A 16632-nucleotide genomic window follows, 5' to 3' on the forward strand; every position below is an offset into this window, starting at 1 on the left:
AGGTTGCAAGAAATGTCTCATGTTTCAGGGACGGGACAACACCTGGTATGTTTTGGTCTGCTCCTCAAGCAAATTTGAAGGTGGCATTTCAATGGGAATTTGGATTATTCAAGACGGTTCCTGTGAAAGTCAAGTGTGGTACACAGCCATGAGGAGCAACAGGAAGGTAGGATTGTTCTTAGGATCGATTAATTAAATGTGTAATTCTGTTCCAGAAATACTCTTTATTTTTTATATAAGTTTAAAGAAAGTTCTTACTAATTTACACGCCAATTTGTTTGCATTTATACAAGAATTCTTCCACTCCTTCTCTTGCTTAAGGCTAGGGTTTTTGTCAAGTAGATCACTGGTGAACATGCAAGACACTACTACTTCAGTAATTGTATTAGAAGGGGACTCATGTCACTTGTTGAATGTTGTCAAGTCTGGAATATCATATATGATTGTTATGTTGTAAAAGTTGACATTTAAAGAGTTCTTGAGTGTACCTCAGCAGTGAACAGATATCGAGTAGCCTTCTCCCAAGTATATCACCAGCGTATAATTACAACGTTCTGTATGCTATTCATAATAGTGCAGAAATAAAGCGTTGGCCTGTGTAATCCAACATTGCACGCACACACACGTACACACATTGTGTTTCACACCATATCTCAACTGTACACAGATTCAATGTTCTCCAGTCTATTCCAACAGTAACGCCGTTCCAGAGTGCACCCCAATAGACCACAGACCCCTTTTCCATTGTGTACCAACAGTCTACAATGAGTGTTTTTCAATGTGTCTATGTATTCCAACAATTCACAGATACTGCACTCTCCAGTGTATCCGACCAACACAAAATACAGTGCTTTCCAGTGTATCCAAACAGTGCAATTACAGTGAACACCATTTTATCCTTAAGTTACAAAAATCGTATTCTCCAACATATCCCAACAATGCGCTGATATAGTGTTTTTCAGTGTATGCCATCAGTGCACACAGAGATCTCCAGTGGATTGCAACAGTATGCAGCCAATGTGTTCTTCTCAGCACCCCAACAGTCTAAGAGACAGCTCGGGGTTCTCCAATCGGAACAAATTACACAGTTGTCAGGTCTTCCCTGTAGAACCCACAGACAGCCGTCCAGTGTAGATCCCAAGAGCACATAGGTGTGATGTTCTTCAGTGTATCCCGACAGCCAGAGACGTGCCTTTCTTCAGGTTATCAGAGGCCGCAACCACTGTGTGCTCCAGTGCATGCCAACAGTGCACTGGCACATCATTATCCCGTATATCTGAGTAGTTTACGCTTTCTACCTTTTTCTGGGGATTGCGGCAGGCCACAGAAACACAGCTTTCTACTTTTTCCCCAACAGTTCAAATACAGCATTTTTTTTTATAGTTAATGAACAAAGCACCAATTCAGATTGCTTCCGTTTATGACAACAACACACATATACAGTACTTTATCATGTATCCCAAAAGTGCATAGGTATATTGTTCTTTGTGGCATATCAAGCGAGCACAGATACAGTGTTTTCATAGAATCTCGCAAGTGCACAGACACAGTGTTCTCCATATAGGCCAGTAGCTCACAAATTAATGTACCCGACTAGTGTACAGATGCAGCATTTCCCAATATTACACAGATACCGTGATCTCCGGCATAAAACAAATCACAGACATGATTTCCTGTGTTATCCCAAAAGTGCTCTGGCGTATATCGTCCCTGATTGTATACCAACAGTGTAGAGATAAGTACATACCTAAAGAGCATAGATACGGTGTTCTCTAGTGTTTACCCAAAGCGGACTGATACACTGTTCTCAAGTTATGCCAACAGGTAAAGGGTTCACCTGTGTACACTGACTGCAAACAGAGGCAGTATTCTTTATTCATTGCCTACAGTGCTCAGACACAGCATTCTCCCGCTTATGAAACAGTGCACAGGATGGGGCGTGCTCCAGTGTATCAAAGGAGGGAAGAAATATTGCATGGCATGGATACAGCCTTCCCCTTGTATGTCTACAGCCCACAGATACAATGGTCTCCAGTCTGTCCCAACAATTAACCGATAAAGCACGCTCTAGTCTGTGGAAGCATGCACTGATATGTTATTCTCCATGGTATCTGAACAGTGCACAGCCACAGCATTCTCCAATGTACCACACAGCCTACAGGTACAGTACAGTGTGTTCTCTGGTGCTTTCAACCAGTGCAGGAACACTCCACTGCATATCCCAAATGTCACAAATAGAGTGCACTCTAATATAGCCAAACAATGTCCAGGTGCATTGTTTACCAGTGTATCACAAAAGCCCCTGGGTACAGTGCTCTCAAGTGTAATCCATCAGGCTACACATACAACATTCTCCAGTATATCACAAAATCCCATGGATACAGTGCTCTGCAGTGTACTCCAACAACCTACATATACAACATTCACCAGTATATCTCAAACGGTTATGGGTACAGTGCACTCAGGTGTAATCCAACAGCCTACAGATCCAGCATTCACCAGTATATCACAAAAGCCCATGGATACTGTGCTCTGCAGTGTAACAGCCTACAGATCCAGCATTCTCCAGTGTATCACAACAGTCCCTGGGTACATTGCTCTCAAGTATAATACAACAGCATACAGATAAGGAATTATCAATTTTATCACAATATCCCATGGATACAGTGGTCTCTGATGTAATCCAAAACCCTAGAGATCCAGCATTCTCCAGTGTATCACAAACATACATTGGTACAGTGGTCTCCAGTGCAACCCAACAGCCTACAGATCCAGCATTCTCCAGTGTATCACAAAAGTACATGGGTACATTGCTCTCAAGTGTAATACAACAACCTAGAGATAGTGCATTCTCCATTGTATCACAAAAGCCCATGGATACAGTGGTCTCCAGTGCAACCCAACAGCCCACAGATCCAGCATTCTCCAGTGTAACACAAAAGTACATGGGTACATTGCTCTCAAGTGTAACCCAACAGCCCACAGATCCAGCATTCTCCATTGTATCACAAAAGCCCATGGATACAGAGGTATCCAGTGCAACCCAACAGTCCACAGATCCAGCATTCTCCAGTGTAACACAAAAGTACATGGGTACATTGCTCTCAAGTGTAACCCAACAGCCCACAGATCCAGCATTCTCCATTGTATCACAAAAGCCCATGGATACAGTGGTCTCCAGTGCAACCCAACAGCCCACAGATCCAGCATTCTCCAGTGTAACACAAAAGTACATGGGTACATTGCTCTCAAGTGTAACCCAACAGCCCACAGATTCAGCATTCTCCATTGTATCACAAAAGCCCATGGATGCAGTGGTCTCCAGTGCAACCCAACAGCCTACAGATCCAGCATTCTCCAGTGTAACACAAAGGTACATGGGTACATTGCTCTCAAGTGTAATACAACAACCTAGAGATAGTGCATTCTCCATTGTATCACAAAAGCCCATGGATACAGTGGTCTCCAGTGCAACCCAACAGCCCACAGATCCGGCATTCTCCAGTGTAACACAAACGTATATGGGTACATTGCTCTCAAGTGTAATCCAACAGCCCACAGATCCAGCATTCTCCATTGTATCACAAAAGGCCATGGATACAGTGGTCTCCAGTGCAACTCAACAGCTTACAGATACAGCATCCCCTACCATATCCCAAAAGTACCAAGAGAAAGCCTACTTCAGTGATTCCGCACAGAGCACAGATGCAGAGTTCTCCAGTGTATCCAGTGAGTCGATAGACAGAGCATTCCTCACTGCATCCCACCAGTCCATAAACACAGCATTCTTAAGTGAATTACAGCAATGCCCAGATATTATAGCTTTCTTCAGTGCATACCGCCCAGTGCAGATACAGCATGCTCCACTATATCGCGAAAGTGCACTGATCAAACATTATTTGGCGTATCATGGTGGTGCACCCATACAGTGTCTTCCAGCATATGCCAACACTCAACCTAAAAAGTATTATCCAGTATATCCCAGCGTTTTGAAGCCTGTCCCCAAAAAGTGCACAAGTATGTTTTTCTCCAATGCGGCACAGCTCCAGCATCCTCCAGTGTATCGAGGAGAGCACACATGCAGAGTCCTCCAGTGTAGCTCTACAGGCACAAGATTAATCAGTGTGTCGCAAAAGTGCACAGATCTAGTGTTCTCCAGTCTATCCCACTTGTGCATAGATGAAGCATTGCCCACAGCTACACACTGCCTCCAGTGTACGCCTCCACACTGCACTGACATAGCATCACGCCGTGTTCTTCAAACAGTTCACCAACATGCCCCTTTCAAGGGTATCTACGCAATGCACAGTCGCAGCATTCTCCAGTGTATCAACCAATGCACGGATAGGGCGTTCTCCGAGTCTATCCCAACAGCCCACAGATACAATATGTTCCTGTGTACCTGACCAGTGCACATACGTAACGCCCTTCTTCACTGAGCAGCCACACACAGGCTCTACACGACACAACCAGGGGTGGACTGGGAACCAAAAGAGGCCCTGGAAATAATTTTCTTAGTGGGCCCATATTACCCATTTTCAGCAAGCCCAACCCTTTTCCTATGGGAACATTTGGAAATACCACACAATAGAGGCCCAGAGTGCTGAGGCCTACTAGGAAATCTCCAGAGTTCCTTAAAGACCAGTCCCCCGTGGACTCAACACTGGCTTCCTCTTGACACATTTCGCTTCTCCACGTCAGCTCTGCTACAGTGCCAGCCACTGCTTTGGATGGCCTGGGCTCGACATAGCAGCTTACCGTGGAAGCGAGGGTCCCACAGGTAGATTTTGAAGGACGTCATGCCAGACCCTGCCCGCCAGATTCCCCATGACTGAGATCAGTAAAGCGGCCATCTTTTTTTCTCTCGTGGGCCCTATGGCTCTCCACAGTGGGCGCCAGCTCACGCAGCTGCCATCTTTGGCTCAGTTGCACGTGTACGCATGTATCTGCTCAGTGCATGTGCTGCAGGTCACACGACAGCACCAGTGGAATTTACAGTCGCACTGCCACACATGTGTGTATTGGAAGGTGTTGTATCCTCGGCCACAGCACATCAGTTCGCAGTTGTCAGCCTGCGGCGACGTGCGGTTGCACATGCGCCCCTGTGTACCCAGGCTCCCAGTCGCCGGCTCTTCCTCACAGAAGCTGGGCGAGCGGTCAATGTACACCAGGTCTGTGGCGGCAGGCTTGCGGTAGCCATGGGTGGTCTTGAGCTTCAGGAAAGCTGCTTGCATTTGCCGGCGTCCGCGCACTGCCTCCACCATCACTGCCTGCTCATATCTCTCCTTCAACACAAAGCCAATCTCCCGGAAGTTAGGTAGCGTCACCCAGCAAGTCTTCAGGGTGCAAGAGCCAGACACCCCATGGCATTTGCACTCCAGCCTCACATTCTTTTCCAGCATCTACTGGCCACCAGTCCAGTCAGACGGAGGACACAGGAAAGGGAAACAAAAGCAAAACAACAATGTCACCAAACTGATGGACTAAGAAAGCAGGTGAGATAAGCCAGTCAGCAAACACAATGTAGCATAGAAAAACATGTCCACCAAACACACACACACACACCAAAAACACTGTTGAGAAAATACACAGCAACTCAAATGAATGGTCTAGAGAGGGGTCAAAGGTTCGATATGGGTGAGACATCTTGTGTAATATTCTGCCCCTCACCTCGTAACCCTAGTCCTTGCTTGTTCTATCTTATGCTAATATGTAAATTGACCTGCTCCATGGTTACTGTTATTGTATAACATCTTTTTGGTGGAATGTGTGAGAAGGGTTCCAGATTGAGCGGCTAAGAAGAAATGATTAACACATACCTGGAGCAGGGTGTCAGGGATGGCACTCTATTAAGAGTGGCACAGGACACCCAAAAAGGGTTTGGGTGGTTGTGCCTAAATAAAGTGGACAGAGAAGCACACACACAGCTGAAAGGAAAGAGAACGAAGAGTAGGCAAGAGTAGCAAGGAAAAGGTACAGAATGAATTCCCTCTTGGGGTGTATGCAGATCTAGGAAAAGAGTATTCCTCGAACCTTAGGAAATACTCAAGCCTTCTGCACAGTTTGCTATAACAGAGGCCCACGCTGTCTGCTCATGACTTGGAACAGCAGCTATGGGTGTCTGTAATGTAGAAACGAGACAAGGGAAGGGGCAGAGGTTGACTGATGGGAACCAACAGACAAGCTCTGTACAAAAGGGTCTACAAACAGGACAAGAGAAGATACTTACAGACAAATCCAGGAAAAGGAGGTTGATAGAAAACTCGCAGAAGGAAATGAAGGGAAAGTCGTGTAACAGGATAGGATAGCAGAGGACAGTAAGGAACAAGGTTGAGAGCTCAGAGGAGCAGGAAAGCAATGAGCAAGCCCACAGGAGCAGGGCTGTAAGGTAGAGAGCCCAGAGGGAAAGGGCTTAGGGCAGCAGAGTAAAGCAGGCTGCACGGCAAGGAACCCAGAAGGACCGGGCAGCAAGGAGTGAGCCCTGAGGGGCAGGGCCGCTGACCGTAGAAGGTTGCAGAGGACTGTAGAGGGCTGCTAGGCCGAGAACCCAGCGGAAAAAGGTAGGTACTAAGCAGCGGAGCGTGATCAGCTGCAAAGTAGGAAGCCCAGAGGACAAGGGCTGTAGACAGCCAGAGTGAGGCAGGCTGCAGAGCAGGGAGCCCAGAGGACAAGGGCTGAGACTGGAAAGCAGCAGAGCGTGATCAGCTGCAATGTAGAAAGCCCGATAGGGCAAGGGCGGAGGCTGGAAGGCAGCAGAGCGTAATCGGCTGCAATGTGGAGAGCCCGGCAGGGCATGGGCGGAGGCTGGAAGGCAGCAGAGCGTGATCGGCTGCAATGTGGAGAGCCCGGCAGAGCAAGGGTGGAGGCTGGAAGGCAGCAGAGCGTGATCGGCTGCAATGTGGAGAGCCCGGCAGGGCAAGGGCGGAGGCTGGAAGGCAGCAGAGCGCGATCGGCTGCAATGTGGAGAGCCTGGCAGGGCAAGGGCGGAGGCTGGAAGGCAGCAGGGCGTGATCGGCTGCAATGTGGAGAGCCCGGCAGGGCAAGGGCGGAGGCTGGAAGGCGTCAGAGCGTGATCAGCTGCAATGTAGAAAGCCCGGTAGGGCAAGGGCAGAGGCTGGAAGGCAGCAGAGCGGGATCGGCTGCAATGTGGAGAGCCCGGAGGAGCAGGCCTGTGAGGAAGAGAGCCTGGAAGGCTATGGCTGTAGGCAGCGAAGTGTAACAGGCTGCAAGGCAGGAAGCCCAGAGGAGCTGGACTGAGGCAGGGAGCCCAGAAGGCTAGGGCTGAAGGCAGCAGGGTGTAGCAAGCTGCAAGGCAGGTCCAAGCAGGAGTGATGGCAAACAGCATACAAAGATCCGTAGAAAGACGTGAAAGGTGGAGGAAGGACTCTCAATGCAAGAGGCTGAGCCACTGCAGGCAGCAGCCTTTTATACTGCCTAGCCCAGCACAGAGGCAGGCTAATTGGTTGCACCTAGCTAAGCACACCTGCAGACAATCGGCCACCTCCCACTCTGTTCCTGAGCTGGTGGAAGCAGAGCATATCCCTAGGGCTTCTGGGGGGTGTAGTTCCTTTGATGACCAATAGGAACAGCCAGGAATCGATGCTTATAGCCAAGTGCATTGTGGTATGCGTAGTTTGTTGGAAAAAATAATAAAGCACCAAAGTCTCGCAAATGGGAAATAAAGTCCCCAAAGTAAATATAGATTGATCCAAGAGTCTGTTGTAAATAAATGATAAACAAATAGTCCATATTGAGCGCAAATGGATGCGCCCATGGCGCAGGCATGACAGTATGCCCCTCTCCAGGCCCCTCTCCAGGCTCCCTGAAGACCGACCTACAAGAAGAATGTCTGTCACAGCGTACAAGAGTCTTAATCCAAAAAGGCACATCATGAAGCACCAGAAAAGGTTTAAGGTTGCAAGGTGAGAGTCTTGAATGACGGAAACAGTACAAATGTTCTGAACTTTTGATGTAGAAATCAGAAAAGACGAAGTATTTTGAACACAAACCCCAACTGTGTGTGCATGAAGAGAGGAACTGCGAAAATCTGCTGCAGGCTCCATGATAGATTTTGCTTTGACGGGCAACAGTATGATGCTGGAAGGTGGAGACATAGGTACAGCAGAGTTGGTAGCTTTAGGAAGGTTTTCCAAGACATCCGGAGCAGCCATGACAACGTTAGGGTTAGCCGCAGAGAGTTCAGGAGTCACAGCGGCGGTTTCCCCATGATTAGTAGACAGTTCAGAGGTTACAGCAGCAGTGAGATCTTGAATGGCTGTAGAGAGTATCGAGGCTGTAGCAACTAGATGTGTGGTGCCATGAGAGAACCAGCGGGCTGGAACGCATCTGAGACTGGTAGAGTAGAGTCTGACAGTCTTAGTGCTATAGATACACCAGCAGGAACAACTGGAACAGTAGTCTTAACAGGGAAACCCTTCGCTGACTTTGCAACAGTTAGCATGGTGGATGTAGGATCAAGAAGAGAAGGTGCTGCGGGATCAGGTTGTGTAGCAGAGGATTCTGCTGCAGGTAGCACAGCTGCGAAGGAAGTAGAAATCTGGGCATCGGGAGCATCAGAATTAGCAGTAGCTTCAGGAATCACAGTAGCTATAGCAACCTCAAGATTTGCAGCAGGGACTTCAGGAGACTCAAATGTGGCAGGGAGTTTAGGAGCCACAGCATCAGGAAGATCATGAATTGCAGTTGGAAGTACGGGTGCTGTAGCAGCTACAGACAGTTCAGGTGTTGCAACCACTGGTAGATCGAGTACCACAACCACTGGCGATTCAGGGGGTATCGAAGAAACTGGAGATGTTGATTGCTCAGGAGTGTTGTCTGATGGCACAGCCACACTTTGGCAAGTCCCGCTTGCCAACTCAGCATGCTCGGTGTGAACTGCGCCAGTCTCCTCAGCTGACGTTGTCATTCCAGAAGAGGTTGTAAGTGTTAGTACTGGACAATAGGCAAGGGTGAGGGCGGAACCATCCTTTGACTCAGAGGGATTTCCAATCAGAAGACCACCCTTGTTTTGTGGTGTAATGGCTGTGTGAGTGATTTGACCCACCGGAGGAGTTAATTATTTTCTGTCAGTACAACAACCTGAGTTTCTGTGGCTGGAAGGTGAAAGAGCTGTGTCAGTCTTTAGAAGGGATACATATGCTATATTTAGGTCTTCCATCTGCTTGGTATAAGTCTGTATACTTTTCTGCGTGGCAATTCCAGGCCTTATCATGTCGATCTCTAAGGATAAGATGTCAGGTGTTGGACATAGTGTCAGATGGTCTGGTGACTTGTGTCCCTTCATAAGATTCTAATAATGCAAATAAACAAAGTCATCATAGAGGTCTTCGGTCTTTCTTTTAAGGCGTAGAAGTTGTTCGTGTAGCAGGTAAGTATCATTAGTTTGATCTAAAGCTTCAGAAGCTGGTGTGGCAGAAAATTCGGTTGTAGCAATGGGAAGACTGACCTTAGGGTTATTGTGGTTAGTAGATACTGTGGAAGCATTAAGACAACCGATGGTTAGTATAGGTCTTTTGTACCCAGGACCAGATGCACAAACCTCAGGATAATGACTGCCTTGTCCTGTCAAATAAGGGTTTCCAGCATTCTGGGGAGCTTGCCAAGCTGATCTTGCGCATATCACTCTGGCAACAGCGTATTCTGGTTTAGAGTCTCCCACAATGAGTGCTATATCCTTGGCTGTTGCGGTGTTAGAAGGCTTGTCAGAAGATGCAGGAGTGTTTTTCACTGTTTGGTTTAACAAGATCTGTAAGAATTCATTATCTTGCTGTAGCTCTGCAACAGAAAAGGACTGCGGGTCATAGTCGCAAATGTCATAATAATTGTACATGGAAGAAGGGTCAGCTAGCCAGTGAGTATAGTACCGTGCTTGTAAATCTTTGTTTACTAAGGCGAGACTGTCCTTTAGACTAAGGTTCTTGTTTGCTGTCTTTAGGGAAACCATAGGTTTATGCAAAGGTTTCTTAACCCGAAAGGAAAGCATCTTTGGTCTGTGTATGCCTTTCCGGCCTATGGAACAAGAAATTTTTGGCTCTTGCATTCTGTCAGGGATGGCACTCTATTAAGAGTGGCACAGGACACCCAAAAAGGGTTTGGGTGGTTGTGCCTAAATAAAGTGGACAGAGAAGCACACACACAGCTGAAAGGAAAGAGAACGAAGAGTAGGCAAGAGTAGCAAGGAAAAGGTACAGAATGAATTCCCTCTTGGGGTGTATGCGGATCTAGGAAAAGAGTATTCCACGAACCTTAGGAAATACTCAAGCCTTCTGCACAGTTTGCTATAACAGAGGCCCACGCTGTTTGCTCATGACTTGGAACAGCAGCTATCGGTGTCTGTAATGTAGAAACGAGACAAGGGAAGGGGCAGAGGTTGACTGATGGGAACCAACAGACAAGCTCTGTACAAAAGGGTCTACAAACAGGACAAGAGAAGATACTTACAGACAAATCCAGGAAAAGGAGGTTGATAGCAAACTCGCAGAAGGAAATGTAGGGAAAGTCGTGTAACACGATAGGATAGCAGAGGACAGTAAGGAACAAGGTTGAGAGCTCAGAGGAGCAGGAAAGCAATGAGCAAGCCCACAGGAGCAGGGCTGTAGCGTAGAGAGCCCAGAGGGAAAGGGCTTAGGGCAGCAGAGTAAAGCAGGCTGCACGGCAAGGAACCCAGAAGGAGCGGGCAGCAAGGAGTGAGCCCTGAGGGGCAGGGCCGCTGACCGTAGAAGGTTGCAGAGGACTGTAGAGGGCTGCTAGGCCGAGAACCCAGCGGAAAAAGGTAGGTAGTAAGCAGCGGAGCGTGATCAGCTGCAAAGTAGGAAGCCCAGAGGACAAGGGCTGTAGGCAGCCAGAGTGAGGCAGGCTGCAGAGCAGGGAGCCCAGAGGACAAGGGCTGAGACTGGAAAGCAGCAGAGCGTGATCAGCTGCAATGTAGAAAGCCCGATAGGGCAAGGGCGGAGGCTGGAAGGCAGCAGAGCGTGATCGGCTGCAATGTGGAGAACCCGGCAGGGCAAGGGCGGAGGCTGGAAGGCAGCAGAGCGTGATCGGCTGCAATGTGGAGAGCCCGGCAGAGCAAGGGCGGAGGCTGGAAGGCAGCAGAGCGTGATCGGCTGCAATGTGGAGAGCCCGGCAGGGCAAGGGCGGAGGCTGGAAGGCAGCAGAGCGTGATCGGCTGCAATGTGGAGAGCCCGGCAGGGCAAGGGCGGAGGCTGGAAGGCAGCAGAGCGTGATCGGCTGCAATGTGGAGAGCCCGGCAGGGCAAGGGCGGAGGCTGGAAGGCAGCAGAGCGTGATCAGCTGCAATGTAGAAAGCCCGGTAGGGCAAGGGCAGAGGCTGGAAGGCAGCAGAGCGGGATAGGCTGCAATGTGGAGAGCCCGAAGGAGCAGGGCTGTGAGGAAGAGAGCCTGGAAGGCTATGGCTGTAGGCAGCGAAGTGTAACAGGCTGCAAGGCAGGAAGCCCAGAGGAGCTGGACTGAGGCAGGGAGCCCAGAAGGTTAGGGCTGAAGGCAGCAGGGTGTAGCAAGCTGCAAAGCAGGGTCCAAGCAGGAGTGATGGCAAACAGCATACAAAGATCCGTAGAAAGACGTGAAAGGTGGAGGAAGGACTCTCAATGCAAGAGGCCGAGCCACTGCAGGCAGCAGCCTTTTATACTGCCTAGCCCAGCACAGAGGCAGGCTAATTGGTTGCACCTGGCTAAGCACACCTGCAGACAATCGGCCACCTCCCTCTCTGTTCCTGAGCTGGTGGAAGCAGAGCATATCCCTAGGGCTTCTGGGGGGTGTAGTTCCTTTGATGACCAATAGGAACAGCCAGGAATCGATGCTTATAGCCAAGTGCATTGTGGTATGCGTAGTTTGTTGGAAAAAATAATAAAGCACCAAAGTCTCGCAAATGGGAAATAAAGTCCCCAAAGTAAATATAGATTGATCCAAGAGTCTGTTGTAAATAAATGATAAACAAATGGTCCATATTGAGCGCAAATGGATGCGCCCATGGCGCAGGCATGACACAGGGGCTTTAAGTAGATGCTCAAATAAACACTTAAGTTGAACCTTCACCTGGTTGGAGTACCTCAGTTTCTCACAAATTGGTGACGCAGAGTGTGCCCCTGCTGCCATTGGGAAGGGAGAACCGCCGACACTGTGCTACGGTGCAAGAGACTGTGCTGAGGAATCGGGAAGCGAGTAACCGGATCGGAGAAAAGGTGCAGGGAAGCGCCAAGGCCTTGAGCCCAAGTGACCAACATGAGAAGAGATGCGCAAAGCGGCATGAAGAGATTGGGGCTAAAAAGTGCCCTCCGCAAGTGGCTGTGTGAGAAGGATTGGTGGCGCCTGAGACCAGGAACAAGCAGGCAGTCGATGGCTTGTCAAACAGAGTGTGAGCAAAGCACTGTGTGTGACAAAGACAGCCAGTGAATAGAAGAAAGAGCCTGGGCGATGCAACATTGTGCGCAGGGTCTCTCCATCCTCCCCCCTGACTATCACCACCATCTACAGGCAGCCTGGTAAATCTTCCCGGAGTGGGTTCCTTCCTCCCTCATACTCACCCAGCCCTACTCTTCCTTTGAGAGCCTGGTGTGCAAGTTGGTCATCTCTCCCTCCTCCTCCCTGACCATCGCCACCAGCTCCAGGCCACCTGGTGCTACCACCCTGTTCCTTTCTGAATGGGCTGATGTCTGCTCCTCTCTCCTCTCAACCACCTCTAAACTTCTTATTGTGGGTGACTGTAACATCCACTTTGACTCCTCTGTCACAGCATCTACGCTCTTCCTTAACCTCTGCAACTCACCCTCCCTCTCCATTCTCAACTTCTGGTCCAACACACTTGTCTGGAAACACTCTTGATGCCCTCATCCACTCTGATCATTTCCCCCCCAACTGATCACCCCTCTCTCCTCTTATCTGGGTCCCCTAGGCTCTCTGACCAAACCTCGTCCAGCCCTGCCAACCTCGTTCATGTATATCCGCACAATGAAATTAGTGTCAGTCGCTGCCTTCACATCCACCTTCATCCTCCCCGCTACCCCCACCCCAGACTCTACCTCTGACTCTGCTCTCAGAAACCTCCATTTGGCTATTACAAACACTCTGGACATTCTTGCCCCTGTCATGAGGATCCGCCAGAAGCCTGCTGCTAAGCGCAATATCTGGTATTACCCAGAACATGCAGCCCTGAAACATAAGTGCAGAGCTGTGGAATGGAAGTGGCAAACCTCAGGCACACCATCTGACAAACTGGCCTGGCGCCTGATCCAAAGGCAATCCAGACTCTCCATCCGTGCCAATAAAAGGGCCCACATCCAGGCACAGGTATCTGGTGCACCCAACAACACAGCTGAACCCTTAAAAATATGCAGTGAAATAGCCAACCCTTCCACAGACTCCTCCTCCCCTCTTCTTTCGCAAGCCCTCTGCAACGCACTGGCCACACACTTCACCACCAAAACTCTGGACATCCTGAGCACCTTTGCTACCCTCTCTCTAAACCCCTCCCCGATCCCCTTACCCCTTGCCTCCTATGGCCTCTCTCCCTCCTCCTTCCTCTCTCTCCTCCTCCCCTGTCACACCTGATGAGGTCACGAGAGTTTAACGCTCTATGAAGGTCTCCTCCAAACAGGATTCCCCTTGCTCCCCCAGAACCATCAAGGACCACATTGTCTCCCTTGCCCCCGCTCTTGCTGATTTCTGCAACCACTCTTTTGCTACTGGATATTTCCCCTCCTCCCTCAAGCACTCACTTGACCCCCTCCTGAAAAAACCTTCAGCACACCTGACTTGTCCAGCTAACTACAGCCCTATTTCTATTACCCCCTTCCTTGGGAAACTCCTGGAGAAGTTGGCTTTCCCCCAACTTACCTCACACTCTGAACTTGGCAGTCTCCACGACCATCAATCTGGATTCCGAGCATCCAGAGGCACGGAAACTGCTCTTCTGAACATCCGCGAAGAACTGCTCGCATCTCTGGACTCTCCATCTGTCCTCATTCTACTTGATCTCTTGTCTGTCTTTGACACGGCCGACCACTCTATCCTCATAAAATGGCTCCATGATACCCAGGGTATCTTGGAGCAAGCACTGGACTGGCTGACCTCCTTCCTAACTGACGGTTCATCCCAGGTTATACTGGGCACCTTCTCCTCGCCTGGCTCCTTCTCCACCTGTGGTGTCCCCCAGGGCTCCAACCTCTGCCCCTGGCTCTTTAACACTTACCTTGCTCTGCTGGCAAGTATAATTTCCTCATTCTCCCCCAACTTCCAGTGCTACGCAGATGACACTCAACTCTTCTTTTAACTTCCTGCTGACCCCGTTACTTCTTCCATTATCGCGGACTGCCTATCTGCTATCCAGTCATGGTGCACTTCCAATGATCTCTGCCTCAATGCCAGCAGGACTGAGATTCTTCCTATTGGGACCCCTGCTCCCTCTTTCTTCCCCTCATGCTGGCCATCTTCTATGTACCCCCCTTCTCCTTCATCTGAAGCCAAAAACCTGTGTGTCATCTTCAACTCCTCTCTCTCCTTCCTCCATCACATTCAGGATATTGCCAAGAAGTCCAACTTTCAACTCTTCCTTCTCAAAGGAATTCTCCTTTTCCTCACTTTCCTCCAGAAGCTCAATGTTACCAGAGCTGTGGTTCTCTCTAGGCTTGACTACTGCAATAGCCTACTCTTGAATCTACCCTCTTCCTCCCTACAACTCCTCCAGCCAATCCAGAATAGGGCAGCAAGACTTATCCTTGGCCTCAAACCAAGGGACAGCACCTCTCCTGCTCTAAAACCTCTTCACTGGCTCCCAGTTTCTGCACAAATTAAAGTCAAATCCCTCTGCATCACCCACAAGGTTGTCTGGGGCCTGGGACCATGCAATCTGCAACTTGCTATAACTAAATATTCTCCCTCTAGACCTCTTAGTTCTTCTGGTACCAACTATCTGTATGTGAAGCAGGGGAGTTGCTAGGTCTGGAAAAGACCCAGGGCTACGCTGATGTTGGAACTGTTGGGACTGGGGGCTAGCTAGTCTTTTGGCTGTAGCTCCTGAGATTCTATCCCGGGCTACAACCAAAAGATCAGGGGCTATAGCCCCCTTAGATCCCCCTAGCAACGTCCCTGGTGTGAAGGGATTTGCTAAACAGAGGGCGGGAGGCGAATCTCTTGCTTTAGTAGGCTCCCTCTTGTGGAACAGCCTCCCCCTTCTTCTTTGTCTTGAGCCAGACCTCCTCAAATTCCGGAAGCTCCTCAAGGCTTTCCTTTTCACATCCTCCTTCCCTTCTTGCCTTCTCTGCTATCCTCACAGTCGCTATGATTGGTGACCAGGGACCTTATGTGTCCTCAGACCCTGGCATCCCACACCCAATCGCCTCAGCTTCTACCTACACACTTGCCTTGGCGCCCACTGTCCTACACCCACTGTAGGCCGACCCTTACCCACTAATTGCAGCTGAATGCTCCCTAGCACTTACTATGTTTGCAACTCACCCACGAGCACGGACATTACAGCACTTACCACCACTCCCTCCCCTTTTCACTCTTTGCACTTACACATTCTGAATACAAGGCCTAGTCCGTTCGTCTTTACTCTCCAGTGTATATATTGTTTTCAATCCCATGTTCCCTTCATGTTGCCATGTGGGCGCTTTGAAACACAATTTGCTTGTATAAGGGCCTAACAAATGCAAAATAAATAAATAAGGAAAGGACCCTGTGGTGTCGTCGAAACGTTGCCAGTAAGCAAGATAACGAAAACAAATGGTAGTTCGAGTTGTGTCTCGAAAAAGAGACAAATACAACTGTTGCAACAAGGGAAAGACACAGCCACTAACAAGATAGGTATCTCTGTGGAAAGTGAAATGAAATTAGCACTAGTGCGTAGTGCGAATTTTACTGTCAATAACTGTGGTGGATAAATAAGCAGTCTGAGGTTTATTTTTTTAAAAGGAGGAAGAATGCATACCATGCAAAATGTGACAGGTTCGACAGTATTACTGGTCCACCCTGGGCCTCCTAACGTGCTGTTGTGACCCCAGAAAAAAGGGTGTTTACATTACTTAAGTCAACGTGTGCAGGAAATGTGGGGATGGGTAGGAAGGTCTGCCTATGCTCTGTCTGGGGTATGAAGAGTGCCTGAACTTGTGGATGGGAAAGGAGTGAGTTAGGGAAGAAATGAGAATAGGCATTGAGGAAGCTTGACAGACACTTTAACCTCAAAGTGAGCACTATATAGGAATGGTACAAATTTGCTATGCGTCAACAACAAGCTAGGGAGGGTGTAGAAGGATATATTACAGCCTTGACGGGGCTTGCAGGGGTATACCGTTGTTTCTTCAACAGTTATTTTTACGAATTCTTTTTTACGAGTACATAATTACGAATAAAGTCATCAAAATGTTGGGGGGTGGGAAAGGGCAGATAAGGGGTTGGGGGTTGGGAATAGTTAAAAGTAGGTGGGGAGGGGCAGCTAAGGGGGTCAAACCCCTCCCAAAAAATAAATAAGATGACTTTTTTCGTAATGGTGTCCTCGTAAAAAGGCAGTCGTAAAAATGCTTGCCAGTGAAATTACATAGAACCCTTGAGGGACATGCAATTTTGGAAACAAGTTTGATGAGCACTTTAAGGATTAGTT

General features: G+C 48.9%; 1 protein-coding gene across 1 annotated transcript in view; it reads right to left on the bottom strand.

The window, feature by feature from the left end:
* Positions 1-765: 765 nt before the first annotated feature.
* The window catches only part of LOC138567264 (protein Wnt-7b-like), a 285438-nt gene continuing 269571 nt past the window's right edge, over positions 766-16632 (bottom strand). Inside the window, exon 4 of the mRNA XM_069645295.1 lies at positions 766-5402. Coding sequence (XP_069501396.1) covers positions 4923-5402 — 480 coding nt within the window. The 3' untranslated portion in view covers positions 766-4922. The remainder of the gene's footprint in view (positions 5403-16632) is intronic.

This window comes from Ambystoma mexicanum, chromosome 2p (assembly GCF_040938575.1).
Source record: "Ambystoma mexicanum isolate Mex_15411 chromosome 2p, UKY_AmexF1_1, whole genome shotgun sequence".
NCBI lineage: Eukaryota > Metazoa > Chordata > Amphibia > Caudata > Ambystomatidae > Ambystoma > Ambystoma mexicanum.